We start from the raw sequence: 16,148 nt of genomic DNA on the forward strand, positions 1-16,148 counted from the left end.
CAGTGGCAGCTGCCAGTACAACTTCGTAAAAGGGTGGGTGGGGGTGTTAATAATACAATGCTGGTGTATTTGTGTACATATTTAGTCACCTAGGCAAAATTATTAAAGTTACTCTTCTTTTAAACTGCATAACTTTCTCATATATTTTGATTGAATGACTGCCTAATTTTCACAAGTTTTCATTGTGATTCCCATCAGATATTAGGCCCCGTTTTTTAAATCTAATGATTTATTTCTTCATATATTACATCAATATGAACTCATTTAAGAACTTTAAAAGCATTCTATAATTCAAATTTTATCCCCTTAGGCTATGGTATTGGTCTTCCGCCAAATTCTCCCTTGACCTCCAACATATCTGAATTGATCAGTCAGTATAAATCTAGTGGGTTTATGGATGTGCTACATGACAAATGGTACAAGGTGGTGCCATGTGGAAAAAGAAGTTTTGCTGTCACTGAGGTAAGAAGCTTCTTGTACTGTTATTTTATTGCAAAACTAGTGGATTTCTCAGACATGTCATTTAAAAAAGTGAAATTTTCTTCTTTGCTGTTATATATGAGAACTTTTCCAAACTAGTGGAGGAAGAACGCAGAACATGGTTTATGGAATTCATTCTGTTTCCTCTATGTGTGTACATATGTGTATGGCAGGGGTGTCAAAGTCCCTCCTTGAGGGCCACAATCCAGTTGGGTTTTCAGGATTTCCCTAATGAATATGCATGAGATCTATTAGCATACAATGAAAGCAGTGCATGCAAATAGATCTTATGCATACTCATTGGGGAAATCCTGAAAACCCGACTAGATTGTGGCCCTCGAGGAGGGACTTTGACACCCCTGGTGTAGGGTTATCAGATGTCTGGATTTCCCTGGACATGTCCGGGCATCTGTACAGCTTTTCAAAAGCAGGTGAGATCAGGGCCAGGGCTGGAGTGCATCTGCGCACGAAGAGGACTGGGTTTGGGGGGGCGGAACAGGGCAGGGCTAGGGCAGAGCCCCACTTCCTCAAAGGGAAGTCATACCAGCCCACTACTCTGTTGCTATGTCTGGATGTCCAGTCCTTTACTTTTCTGGCCCCTCTCACGCCCAAAAGGTCTTTTTCTAAGCGTTTTTGAGTTGGATACATTTTTGGTCAAAAATGGGGTATAAAGATGGACGACTTAGCGGTCCAGATGATCAAACGGCTGAACATACAGCTGGATGATTTTTGAAAAAAAAATATGCTGGACGTATTTTTTGAAAATGGACCTTTTCCCTTTAGGCCAAAACTGACTTAAACGTTTCTTTTGATTATGTCCCTCTATGTGTTTTTGAATGAAGCCATCAATGAACTGTGTTTTGTGAGGCCTCTCTGCTACCATACTTGAACTTTGATAATGGTGAGTGTGAAGCCTTAAGCCCTGCCCTGCCTGGAACTTTGTTGCGTAGGCCCATTCTGACTGAATTCCTATAAACTCTGTTTGGAAGATATATTCTTTTGACCACAGTGTGAAATAAAACACTCTCTTACTTTTGCTGATACCTACTGCGTGATGCCATTTTGGTTTCTTCAAAGCACTGGTAATTTCAGCTAAGCAAGGCCTTCCTCCCTCTTGGGGAAGCATGCAGGGCCTAGGAGTAATGGCGCTGACTGGTCTCGGTCAATGCCTGAGGGTCATCCTCGCTACAACATGCATCACTTTGCACTTGCTCACATTAAACATCATCTGCCATTTTGACGCCCAGTCTTCCAGTCTCACAAGGTCCTCTTGCAATTTTTCACAATCCTCTTGCGATTTAACAGCTTTGAACAACTTTGTGTCCCTAGTCTTTGTCATTTTTGATGGAGTAAAAAAATCAATTCTATGCCACTCAGAATTTTGTAGACTTCAGTCATACCTCCCCTCAGCCATCTCTTTTCCATGTTGAAAAGCCCTAACCTCTTTAATCTTTCCTCATATGAAAGGGATTCTATCCCCTTTAATATCTTGGTCACTCTTCTTTGAACCTTTTCTAATTCTTCTATATCTTTTTTAAGATACAGTGACCAGAACTGATTTCAATACTCAAAGTGAGGTTGCAACATGGAATGATACAGAGGCTTTATAATATTCTTAGTCTTATTTACCATAACTTTTCTAATAATTCCTAGCATCTTGTTTGCTTTTTTTTTTTTTACTGCTGCTGCACATAGGGCGGAAGGATTCAGCATATTGTCTATGATGACACCTAGATCTTTTTCTTGTGTGCTGACCCCTAAGGTAGACTCTAGCATCTGGTAAATATGATTTGGATTATTCTTCCCAATGTGCATCACTTTGCATTTGTCCTCATTAAATTTCATCTGCCATTTGGATGCCTAACCTTCCAATTTCCTAAGATCTTCCAGAAATTTTTCACAGCCCACATGCATCTTAACAACTTTGAACAGTTTAGTGTCATCTGCAAATTTAAACACCCCGCTTTTATTCCAATTTCCAGAACATTTATAAATATGCTAAATAGCACCTTCTACCTCACTATTTTGGTAATAACTGGCTGCCCATTATACATCGTCTTACTTACAAAACACTACTGCTTACTTTCAAAACAAAACATTCCCACCAACCAGCTTTCATTGATAACCTTCTAATTCCGTATGCATCCTGTAGGACTCTTCAATCTAGTAATCAAAATCTATTCATCATCCCCTCGATAAGAGAACTCTTCTAGAACACTACTCGCATATCCTTCTTCTCCGTTTCAGCTCCCACCTTATGGAATGCCCTTCCAGCTGATCTTCGTTTAGAAAACTCTTTAGACAAATTTAAAATGAAACTCAAAACTTTCCTTTTTAAAGACACCTATACCTTGTAAACCCTGATTTCCACAACTATTTTTCCTCTTTTGTAAAACCCTTTAACAATCAAAACATTTTTTTTTTGAAGCGACCTCCCCCCCATCCAATTGTACTTCCCTTTCCATTTTGTCTCCCTTTAATTTTATTTTCCATTTTGATGTATTTACAACTCTCCTCTCCCCATTGTTTCCCTTTCTTATCATGTACGTCAATGCACAAGTGCTTCCCTTCTTTTAGCTTAGCTATGTTTTTTAAATTTTTATATTCTATTTTATTGTTAACCATTTAGATACTTGTATGATAAACAGTATATCAAAAATAAAGAAACTTGAAACTTTAACCTGTTCTGAGCTCTTTGGGGAGAATGGGATATAAAATGAAATAAATAAATAAATTTACTACTGGTATTTTGCTCTCTCCCCTACACACTTTCTTCCGTATCTCCGTCTGAGGCAATGTGAGTAGACCATTTCCTTTTCACATTATAATTGAATACAGTGGTGGGATGGGAGCCCAGAGCAGAGGACCCCCTTCTCTGGCCAGAGTACCCCCATCCTCCACGTAATAGGAAGGTGTGTGGATCAGTCATGGGGTTGTGAGCTATCTGCGTGCAGCCATTGGCTCTGCTGGTTCCCCACCCCAGAATAGGAAGTTGATGTCAGAGGGGGCGGGATCTGGTGGACCGCAACCCCGAGGCCACTGGCTACTACAGCTGTTGATTGACAGCTCTGTATAACTTGTCTGGTATGCTACAAGGGATCTAAGAACATGTTCTCTTCCTCTCTCACAATGCTATTAAAGCTAAATCTCCTCCTCTGATTCTACCACCATTTCCACATCTACCCATCCAGGCAGCATGCTTCTGTCAGACTAAGACTATAAACACTATGGAGCAAAAGCGACCTTTCTTATATGTGGCTATACAGTCAGTGAGAAGTGCCCTCTCCCCACCTCCACACGCTCCTTTCCTGCCCCCATCCTGTTGTGCTCTTGTCGCTTCCCTTCCCCAGTACTTCTGCAATGTTCCTGGCCTGAGCAGCAACCTCCAAACTGTTGTCACGCCAGCATTGGCTCTTCCTCTGAAGTAACTTCCTAGGCGCAGGGCCAGGAAGTGACATCAAAGGAAGAGCTGATGTTGGCACGACAGTAGGTTGGGGGTTGCTGCTCACGCCAGTAACATTACAGAGGTATGGGGGAAGGGAATCAGCATGCACATGTGGCAATGGGGGGGCAGGGAAGGAGCGGGGGGTGGGGTGGAGAGGAGGACAGGTGTCTGGACCCTCACCAAGATGGCACCCAGTGCGAACCGTCCTCTGCTCCCTCCCTTACTATGCCACTATATACAGTGCTGCATGTGCAGGTAAAAAATGTTATGCTACTTCTACATATTAGATGTTAATTCCCAAAATGCTTAATGCATTGGTGTTTGTAAGAAGGAATTTCACATAAACTCAATTACAATCAGCTCTCCCTTAATTATATAAAAGTTGTCATCTGTAAATAGATTGTTTGGAAACTCTTGGGTCAGAATGCATAGGTCAGTTTGGTGTCACACTGTTCTACTCTGATTACAATTCCTATCCCTAAAATGTGAGTTTTCACTCAAGCATCTCTTAAATCCAGTTTGAGGGGAAAAAAAGAAAAGCAGCAATTTCTTTTCTAGTTTTCCAAACATGTTGTTTAGCCCCAAAGCACATTTCTGCAAGCAAAAGGACATTAGGGTTTCTGTATTGAGCTCCCAGAGCCCTTTAAATCAAACTTCCAAGTTTGAGACATTTTTCTGCTGCACCGAATAGATTTTAATCCAGAAACTGAGAGACCATAGACTCGTGGTGTACAGCTAGTTAAAACATACTGTATATGGCTGACAGATTAATCAGGCTGACAGGTTCAGAGAAACTATTATTACCAACATGTGCCTGGGTCATAAAAAGGTACAGTATGTACAGTACTGGTGTCGGAAAAACAGAAAGAGCAAAGTGAAGCATAATGTCCTTTCAGTCTTTCTGTATATCCTTTACCTCAGGGGAAAACTTGGCATTAAGAGACTGAGCTCTAAGGTTTGCTAAACTATTTAAAATGCTCTCAGGCTTTTAGCTGAAGGTGAAATGTGTTTTCATGAAATTTAAAACATTTATCACCAGCAGGAAAAAAAATTGATTGTACCAGAAATGAGGTCGTTAAAATGAAAAGGAGAACAGTATTTTAATATTAATAGGATGCTGGCATTTCTTCCAGTTGTAGATGTGAGAAAAATAAATTTGTTATGCTGGTCAGCCCGCTAATTCTTATGTAGATTTTTTTATATATGTATTTGGAACTTACTGATGCTGTAAGACCTCTTTTTATGTTTCATCTTTTTTCAGTCTTTTATTGTTGTTTTTTCATTATTTTTTTTAAAAAAAAACAGTTTGAATAAAATGTTTCACTAAAATGGTATCTAAAATTCAATAAATGCCTACACAAAACACATTTAAAAGTTCTTTTGTTGAGCGCTTTTTCATTCAACCTATTTTTGACTGCATGCTTATAATAAAATATAAAGTCACTTTATAGAAGGGCAACAGTTTTTACAGTCACATTTTAGATCAGATCTCATCCTTACCTCCACTCCAGATTCTCTCCTCTGAATATAGCCATGATTCCAAGAGATTGCTCTGCCCTTTACCTGCCCTGAAGGTGAGAGCCTCAATCTAGTTTCCTTCTTGTTCATCTAGATAAGAGGTGGGCAATCTGCGGTCCACGGACCGAATGCAACATGCCACTGAATTTTATGTGTGCCCCGAGACCGTGGGAAGTATGTACTGAAAAGGTTATTCACCAGAGTTGTTAGGGTTTTTTTTGTTGTTGTTTTTTTTAAAATCTTTATTAAGTTTTCAAAACTAACAAAAAGTGCAAAACAATATACATACATATATTAATAATCATAATAAGCACTTATAATCCATCAGTAACAATACAGAAAGAATAAAAACCCCTCTCCCATCCAACATTTTCAATCAGGGAATAAAACTAATCAAAAGAGATAACCCCCCCCCACCACCACCACCACCACCACCACCCTTCCACCCTCCCCTGGATGTGTATTAAAACAATAGAAAATAAAGATAAAAGACAACTATAACGAAGCCACAAAAGACGTCAATGGACCCCAAACTAATTTGAATAACTTATTGTGCCCCAGCATGTCAGCGTTAATCTTCTCATACTTATAACATAAGCATAAATTCGCCCACCAAAAAGTAAAACTAAGGTGATCCCAATTTTTCCAATTGCGAGCAACCATTTGCATGGCTATCCCGGTCATAATAAGGAAAAGCCAACAATTATATCTATCCAATGAGGGTTTAAGATTCAATATCATCCCACATATGACAACATCATATGTCAATGGAATCGATGACTCCAGTAAGGTATTAATCTGTCCCCATATTGACTTCCAAAAGTTGAGTATCAAAGGACAATAGTACCTATAAAATTTTGGGAAATTTACCCCACCTGCCACAATTGGTTTTTGTAAAGATACTAAAGCAATTCGAGCAGGTTTACCCAGCCAATTAAGTTTTGGTAAGAATACTATTCAATTTTTTATAAAAGGACCCCCGAAAAAAAACTGGCAATATACCCATTTGGTAGCAAACTACAGGCAAAATCATCATCTTAATCGTTTGGACTCTCCCTACCAAGAAAGAAGTAGTGGGTTCCATTGGTCACACATTTCTGAGACCAGAGTTTTGATGATTTTAAATACTGTATTTCACAAACAGTTTCAGAGCAGTCACTCTATCCATTTATTTCCATTGTCTTAAGTTAAATTATACTTATTTGTTTATCATAGAAGCTCTGTGGAGCTCTTTGCAGTTTTGGTTCCAACATTATATAATGCTGCAGCCCACAAAGGGCTCCTTTTACAAAGGTGCGCTAGCATTTTTAGCGCAAGCACCGGATTAGCGCACGCTAACCAAGAGGAGGCGGTAGCGGCTAGCGCGCGGGGCATTTTAGCACGTGCTATTCCACGCGTTAAGGCCCTAATGCACCTTTGTAAAAGGAGCCCTAAGTGTACTTCTGACATTCATATGGCCCTCTGTGTATAAAGGTTGACCTCCCCTGTGCTAGACCATCCAAGACAATGAGGAAGTGTACATCCACCAGGGATTAGTACTAGAGAGCTGCACGGGAACGGGGACGACGGGAATCTCGCGGGACCCGAGGGCATCCCGCGGGTTCCCCCTTCGGGTCACGGGGATCCCGTGGGGATGCCCCCTAGGGTCGCGGGAATCCCATAGGGACGCCCCCTAGGGTCGCGGGGATCCCGTGGGGACGCCTCCGAGGGTCGCGGGGTTCCTGCGGGGCTGGATGTACTAAGTCGCGCGGCTTTTCTCCCTACCTGCTCTGCTTGCAGCACAGAGCCGAACGGAAGTCTTCCCGATGTCAGCGCTGACGTCGAAGGGGAGGGAGGGCTTAAACAAAGCCCTCCCTCCGACATCAGCGCTGACGTCGGGAAGACTTCCGTTCGGCTCTGTGCTGCAGGCAGGGTAGGTAAGAAGGAGTAGCCTCGCGGCTCGAGAGGCTACCAAGGGAGGGGGGCGGTCCGTCCCGCCCCGGGTGCAGCACAGCCGGCCAGGTCCCCTTACTTTTGTGGTGCTTCCCCGACCGACCAACAACAGCCCTGGTCCGACAAACCTCCCTGCCCTTAACCGCAAATCTAAATTACCTTCTTACAGCAGCTGTAAGAAGGAAATTTAGATTCGCGGTTAAGGGCAGGGAGGTTTGTCAGACCGGGGCTGTTGTCGGTCGATCGGTCGGGGAAGCGCCACAAAAGTAAGGGGACCTGGCCGGCTGTGCTGCACCCGGGGCGGGAGAGAAGGAGGGGGAAGAAGGACGCTGAAAGCACTGGGGAAGACAAAGGGGTGGAGAAGGACGCTGAAAGGCCATGGGGAAGATGGGGGGAAGGACACTGAAAGCATTTGTGGAAGACAGAAGGGGGAGAAGGACGCTGACAGGACATGGGGAAGACGGGGGGGGAGAAGGACACTGAAAGCACATGGGGAAGATAAAGGGATGGAGAAGGACGCTGAAAGGACATGGGGAAGACGGAGGGGGGGGTGGAGAAGGACGCTGAAAGGCCATGGGGAAGACGGGGGGGTGGAGAAGGACGCTGAAAGGCCATGGGGAAGACAGAGAGGGAGAAGGACACTGAAAGGACATGGGGAAGACAGAGGGGGGAGAAGGACACTGAAAGGACATGGGGAAGACAGAGGGGGGAGAAGGACACTGAAGGACATGGGGAAGACAGAGGGGGGAGAAGGACACGGAAAGGACATGGGGAAGACAGAGTGGGGAGAAGGACGCTGAAAGGAAATGGGGAAGAGAGAGTGGGGAAAAGACGCTGGCAGAGAAGAAGACAGAGATGCCAGACCATGGGGGGAGCGGAGGGAAGAAGATGGGTGCCAGACCAATTTGGAAGGGGGGAGAAAGGGAGAGGCACAGTAACAGAGCAAATGGATGACGCAGAAGGAAGAGAGACAGTGGATGGAAGGAACTGAATGAGAACATGAGGAAAGCAGAAACCAGGCAACAAAGGTAGGAAAAGAATTATATTTCTTTTTTTTGCTTCAGGATAAAGTAGTATATTAGTTGTGTTGATAAAAATTTATAAGCAAAAGAGGCTCTGGTAGAAACCCGTTTACAAAGTATGTATTCTTCCCAATTAATATTTACAAATTAATAAAGTCTTTTTGCTTATTTGTAAATGGGTTTCTACCAGAGCCTTTAATTCAGTAGCATAATTAAATGAAATAACTATTTCTGAAGTTTATAGGGACGGGCGGGGACGGAGGGGATTCCTCACGGGGACGGGCGGGGACGGAGGGGATTCCTCATGGGGATGGGTGGGGACGGAGGGATTCCTCACGGGGACGGGTGGGGACGGGTGGGATTCCTCACGGGGACAGGTGGGGACGGGTGAGACTTTGGCGGGAACGGGTGGGGACGGGTGGGATTTCTGTCCCCGCGCAACTCTCTAATTAGTACAAAGCATTAAATCTTGATGATGAAAACAAATTTATTTTATCGATATAAAGGGACCCAACATGGTTCATATTTTGGCTTAAAAAGTCTGCATCAGGGGTACATACAGTATATTGCCTCAAACAACGCTGGTTGTTGCACAGCTTAGAGGATCACATACGTGTGCTAGAAGTGGTTAGCATTGATAAATCACCACTACCTTGGACGAAAATGTATTCCTACCAATGGGTTATATCCCCTAACCAGCAGATGACACCAGATAACAGCAGATACTTATACATCCTGGAACTTGTCAGTATTTCTGTACCTCCAGTATATGATGCAGGTTTGACTGATGCAGCTGATTTTTTGTTTTACTCTGGACTGATTCCCAAAGACCTGTGCTATAACTGGTGCTCTGGTGATTGAGACCTAGGGGCTATCTGTTGTCCTAGGGTTGACCATCTGTTGTCATGGTCCCTTGCCTAATTGAGCCAGGTGTGATTTAATTCCTTTGGGCTAGGAATCCTTGTCTGTGGGCTGGTTCTCCTTGGCTGCCGGCATAGGCCTAGTGGGGCTAAATGAGATCAAGCCCATCCTCTTCTCTTCCATCCCTCTATCCCTACTCAGGAGCCTCTTCTAAAGAAAACTTGTCAGTTGTATACAGTGGGAGCAGTTGTATACAGTGTTGCGACAGCTAAATAAAGTTCCCCCCCCCCATAAAGGCATAAGGACAGTGATCCCAACTTGGGGAGGGGTGTGTAGTTGTAGGGCGCCGCACTATGAGTCATGTGGCAGGTACCAATTATCAAATGCAAGTTTCCAAGTTTTATTTAAAATTTGATAAAACGCTTTTATAATAAATTCAAAGCGATGTACATAGATAAAATATGCAAACAGGGACATTCAATAGACGAACATTAGACATCACAAACTAGAGGGGAGGGTAAAAGGGTGAAACTACAATTTCATAAGAAAAGAACAAGTAAGGGGAAAACATTAAGGGATGGCGGTTGCTGGTAGCTAGAGATGCTTATTCTTGAAGGTGACTGCATTGTAATTATAAAGGAACGGTAAATATCTATTGTTCAGGGCTAAACTAATTCCTGAAATCGTTGGTGAAAAGGAAGGTTTTTGGTGTACCTTTGAATCTTTCTAATACTGTTTCTTCTCAAAGATGAATAGGTAAATAATTCCATTGCTGAGGGGCTGTCACCGAAAATATTTCGTTTTGCCTTGAAAAGAGGAGACTGAGAGGGGACATGATTGAAACATTCAAGATAATGAAGAGAATAGACTTAGTAGATAAAGACAGGTTGTTCACCCTCTCCAAGGTAGAGAGACCGAGAGGGCACTCTAAAGTTAAAAGGGGATAGATTCCATACAAACGTAAGGAAGTTCTTCTTCACCCAGTAAGTGATGGAAAACTGGAACACTCTTCCGGAGGCTGTTATAGGGGAAAACACCCTCCAGGGATTCAAGACGAAGTTAGACAAGTTCCTGCTGAACCAGAACATACGCAAGTAGGGCTAGACTCAGTTAGGGCACTGGTCTTTGATCTAAGGGCCACCGCGTGAGCAGACTGCTGGGCACGATGGACCACTGGTCTAACCCAGCAGCGGCAATTCTTATGTTCGTATGTTCTTATATAAGGAGGGGAAAAGATGTTGATTTGTAGATCTAAGTTTTCTAGAATTGGTGTGAGGACTAAGTAGCTTGTCCCAAAAAGTCGTTAGTTTTGATGCAGCAGGTTTTGTGTGCCCTGACTGTGGAACAGGTTTATCCTGGAGCTGCCAGTAGGGAATTGTTTGCTGCCAGAGTCCTTCTGTAGGAACATTTACTCCCATATCTGTTTGTAAGCATAAGACCTGCTTTGTCCGGACTAGGCCATGAACCATCTTTTCTGAACAATACCATGGATTCTGCATGCCTTCCTGGAAGCTGACATAATTCAAGGAGATGCTGACTACCTGCATTTGCCCTCCAGTTGATCTATGGAGGAGAGAAATTCACAGAAGTTTCCAAGTTTATTTAGTATTTTATATACCGCCCCTTTCTATACAGCCTAGCATCCTTCTGGCAACAGCCACTGCCTTGCCACACTTTCTTTGCCTTTAGATCTTCGGACACTATCACCCCAAGGTCCCTCTCCCTATCTGTGCATATCAGCCTTTCACCTCCCAGCACATATGGCTCCTTCCAATTTCTAATCCCCAAATGTATTACTCTGCACTTCTTTGCATTGAATTTTAGTTGCCAGATATTAGACCATTCATCTAACTTTTGCAGATCCTTTTTCATGTTTTCCATTCCCTCCTTAGTGTCTACTCTGTTACAAATCTTGGTATCATCCACAAAGAGGCAAGCCTTTCTTTCTAACCATTCAGCAATGTCCTCACAAACATATTGAAAAGGATTGGTCCCAGCACCGATCCTTGAGGGACTCCACTACTCATCTTTCCTATCTCCGAGCGAATTTCATTAACCACCACCCTCTGGCGTCTGTCTGTCAACCAATTTCTAATCCAGTAATTTGGCTTGTTCGGAATTCTCGATAGATTATATTGATATTTTAGGGCCCCACTATAATATGTAGGGCCTTAAAATATCATAGGTAGGATCCTTTTGGAAGTTAGTGCGGGCATGGTAGATTTGCTCAAGGTTTTGAGTGACTTTTTGTTTTCTAAATTTTTGTATGCCTGTTATTGAGATAACACTAGAAACAAAACCCCCTTTTATCAAGCCACGTTAGAGTTTTTTATCGCTGGACACTACGGTAAAAGCTCCAATGCTCATAAAATTCCTTTTACCGCTGCAGCCAGCGACAAAAAACCCTAATGCGGCTTGATAAACGGGGACCAAAAATTTTTGTGTGGTGAATTTTATGGGGAAATGTCCTATCTCTACTCTGCATCTACTGTTGCGGGAGGCTCAGGGGTTCTGTGGATACAGAATATTTGGAGGAAGCACATGTGTGTAGGGGGAGTGTGGCTCAATGGCAGATTAAGAGTGCAGCCTCTTGTACTTCTCCTAGCCTTCAACATGGCCTGCAACCACTGAAGCTTGCACTGCTAATCTCACTGAAATTATTGAGAGTGGGATAGGGATGAGGCAGGGCATGGGGGTTCATAGTCAGTGGCGCGCAAGACGCCAGCACGCTGACAATCCAGCACCGACAATTCGGTGCAAGACAGAAGCGCGCAGGGGAAAAAGTAATTTTTAAAGAGCTCCGACGGGGGGTTTGGGGTGTTCACGCTGCTGTTGGAGGGGGGTTCGGGGGTTGGAAACCTCCATTATAGCAAAAACGGAACTTTTATGATTTTTTTCAGGAAAAGTTCCGTTTTCTTTATAATGTGGGGGGTTTCACCCCCCCCCCCGCCCCCCTCCGCAACGGCAGCATGAACACTAACCAATAAAGTGGGGGGGTTGCTACCCCAAGCCCCCAGTCGGAGCTCTTTAAAAATTATTTTTTCCCTGCACGCTTCTGTCTTGCGCCGAATTGTCGGCACTGGATTGTTGGCGTGCTGGCGTCTGGCGCGCGATTATCCCATCACCAGGCATGGGTGCATCAGATGGCAGGTGTTTCTCTAGTGCCTACCCACCCAACTTGTTGGCCCACCCGAAAAATTGCATTCTGGCTACACCACTGGGTGTAGGGGCAAGAGGGCAGATTGGAATTTATTGCAGGTGATGATCTTCAGGCCGCTATTAAGAGCTATGTGGCTGCTAGCTAATATTCAGTGCCAGCAACTGCATAACTAAGCAGACAAAGTTAGGACTGCTATAAATGCTTCATTATAACTTCAGGAAAAAACAAACAAACCATAAGCCCCTATTTAATAAGTTGTGTTAGGGAATTAGGGCGCACAGTCCCCATCATTCTTTATAACAGGTTGCCTAAATTTAAGTATAACATCACATAACATAACAATATACTTAAAGACTGCATTACCAAAAAGTTCTACGCGGTTTACAAAAGATTATAAACATTAAACATAATCTCATATTTGAATGAGTCCGCTAGTCAGGTATTTGGAGAAAAGATAGGTTTTTAGCTGTTTTCTAAAATGTCTGTAAGAAACAGCTGTGAGCAACAATGATCAAAATTCTTTTTCATGAAAAGCTGCCTGAGATGCTAAAGAGTGATTTTGGAATTTATTGTTTTTACAGCCTTTTACACTTCTACACAGCAATAATGCACAAGTAATTATGTATCACAATGACTTACCCCCAGATTCTCCTATATGGCGCCTTAAGTTGTGTGTGCAAATCAGTGCACACAGCAGTTGAACAAGCCTAATCAGAGCCGATATAATTGGCAAGTAACACTAATTCTCACTCATTTGAAATTGCACGCACAACTTGTAGGTGCATTGTATAAAGTGCTGCATGTCAGTTTTCAGGTATGAATCTGAAAAGGGGCTTGGCCAGGGGAGGAGCTTAGGCGGGTCATGGGTGTTCCTAAAATTTTTGCACACTGATATAGAACAGTGGTTCCCAACCCTATCCTGCTTTATGATTTCTTGATGAACATACATATGTAGACTGTACATGGTCCATTTACACATTTTGGTCTTTGTTCTTCTCCTTCTTATGAATGTTAACATAATGGCATAATTTCATTTTTCAATTGTAAATTTTCATTTATTTATTACATTTTACATTTAGACTCCTGAGGCAGGCCCTTGTGGGCCGAAACACGATCATGTTGAGTCCAATACAATAAAAGAGACTGAACACTAATTAGTCACCTTTGTTGTTGTATCACCTAAAAATGATGACATGCACTGGTGCTTAGCGTGATTCTGTAAGGTGTGCGTACCTTTCATAGGTTAGTGCTAAGCGCCATTCTAGTCCGCACCACTTTATTTGTGTAATTTCAAGAAGGGGATTACAGGGGAGGAACATGGGCTTGCCATAAGCATGGCCAACATTTACAAGAGCAGTTTACAGAACATTGTAAGTTTCACATGTAAATGTCATGTTTCGACGCACCCATTTAAGCAAGTCATAGAGGTGGAGAGACGTCCAGTAGAGAATGACATGAGGACAAATTTTTCCCTGCTCCCACGGGAGCTCAGTTTCCCGTCCTGTCCCGTTCTTTTCCTGTCTCTGCCCCATTCCTGCAAGCCCTGTCCTCATCTGCACAAGCCTCAAACACTTTCAAATCATAAGTGTTTGAGGCTTGTGCGGTTAAGGCAGAGCTTGCAGGAATAGGGCAGGGATAGGGACAGTGACAAAACTCATGGGGAAGGGACAGGGAAATTGAGTTCCTGTGGGAATGGGGACAAATTTGTCCCTGTGTCATTCTCTTAACGTCCAGATCATAAGTTCCAAAACAAGTGATGGGCATAACTTATAGAATATTATCTGTTATGCACATCCCTTGGTGCAGGTAGGTACACCATTTACAACTACCTTTAGACATGTCATAAATGGTCGTATTTAAACTTACATGCACCCCTGCAGATTATGCTAGGGTTGTCATCTTGGCGCATAGATACCATTATAGAATTGGAACCAGCAGTGGCATAGTAAAGGGGCGGGGTAGAAGCAGAGCACCCTGGGTGCCATCTTGGTGGGGGTGCTGGCACCTCTTCACTGCTCCCCTCCTTCCCATTCCTCTGACACCATGCATGTGCGCCTTCAGTTCACTCCCACCATACCTCTAGCTCTTCGCTGGCACGAGCAGCAGCTCCAATCTGCTCCTCACGCTGGCCTCGGCACTCCCCTCTGATGTCACTTCCAGGTCCTGCGACTAGGAAGTGATGTCGGGAGAACCAATGCCAGTGCAGGCAGCAAGTTAGAGATGCTTGCTGTTCGCACCAGGGAAGTGAAACAAGTATGGGGGAATGGGGGGCACGCATGGCAGAGAGGGCGAGGGGGGGCACCTTCCACCTTCGCTACACCACTGGAAACCGGCAAACCAAAATGGAGGTGCCAAATTATAGAATTTCCTCCAGGGTTTGTATGTTGAGTAGCCAGTCAGTAATGAACTGCATTTTGTACTGATTGCAAAGATTTTAATGGAGGCAGCAAACAGACAAATGATATTCCAAGGCTGACAGCCACAAAGCCTTCAGTCCTGAGATTCTATGGATTTATTTATTCCCTAGCTACATTTTCTCTTTCATCTGCACGGTTTTTTGTGTTCATCTCATTTGGTTCCATTTATTATCTGCCGCATTATATTTTTTTCTTCTACTTTTTTTCATTTTCATTTCTCTTCTTCATGCCTCTCAAATAAATCAATTGTTCATTATTTACCAAATCTGCTTATCCCTTTCTCTTGAGTCCTCCTGAAGTCATTTTAAGTTCAGTTTCTGCCTGCATGTTATTCTCTTGAGCCTTGGTCCTTGTTACTAGTCAGCTAATGAACTGCATTGTGGATATACAAACAGTAAGAACATACTGCAAGTGCTGTAAGGAGCCTATAGCAATGTTGCATCGGAGTAATGTTTTTTTGCTTTTGATACATAGACACAGAAGGAGAGAGAATACACACTGAGGAAGATAGTAAAGATCTACTGCTTTCTCCACCCCCCTGGTGGAACCCCTTAAAGATTTTTAAAAAGATTCTTGGACGTGAAAGACAAGCAAATTGGAGATAAGCGGATATGGTCCCTCTTTACCAAAGCAGGGACAGGGAAGAAGTAGGAAACTGCAGGCCAGTAAACTGAAAATTGATGGAGACACTGCTGAAGGAAAAGAAAGTGAGCTTCTAAAGGGTTGCGAGATTCAACATAGTTTTACCAAAGGAAAATCCTGCCAAATGAATCTAATTTTTTTTTTGTCTGGGTGGATAAAAGATGTGCTAGATGCTAGGTTCCTGAATAAACTGAGTAGAACGAAATCTATATATATAAAATCGGAGGTATGTATGTGTGTATGTATGTGTGTGTGTATGTGCCGCGATCACGCAAAAACGGCTTGACCGATTTGAACGAAACTTGGTATGCAGATCCCTCACTACCTGGGATGATATGTTCTGGGGGTCTCGCGGCCCACCTGAACACGTGGGCGGAGCTACAAACATAAAATCAGATTTCACCCATTCATGTCAATGGAAAAAATGTAAAAAGCTGCCATTCTCACAGTAATTCAAAAACGGCTTGACCGATTTGAACGAAACTTGGTATGCAGATCCCTCACTACCTGGGGTGATATGTTCTGGGGGTCTCGCGGCCCACCTGCACACGTGGGCGGAGCTACAAACAGATAATCAGATTTCACCCATTCATGTCAATGGAAAAAATGTAAAAAGCTGCCATTCTCACTGTAATTCAAAAACGACTTGACCGATTTGAACGAAACTTGGT

General features: G+C 43.2%; 1 protein-coding gene across 1 annotated transcript in view; it reads left to right on the top strand.

The window, feature by feature from the left end:
* Positions 1-16,148, top strand: part of GRIN3A (glutamate ionotropic receptor NMDA type subunit 3A) — a 358,631-nt gene that overhangs the window by 300,536 nt on the left and 41,947 nt on the right. Inside the window, exon 7 of the mRNA XM_033918694.1 lies at positions 311-462. Within this exon, the coding sequence (XP_033774585.1) occupies positions 311-462 (152 nt within the window). The remainder of the gene's footprint in view (positions 1-310; positions 463-16,148) is intronic.

This window comes from Geotrypetes seraphini, chromosome 1 (assembly GCF_902459505.1).
Source record: "Geotrypetes seraphini chromosome 1, aGeoSer1.1, whole genome shotgun sequence".
In the NCBI taxonomy this organism is placed as follows: domain Eukaryota; kingdom Metazoa; phylum Chordata; class Amphibia; order Gymnophiona; family Dermophiidae; genus Geotrypetes; species Geotrypetes seraphini.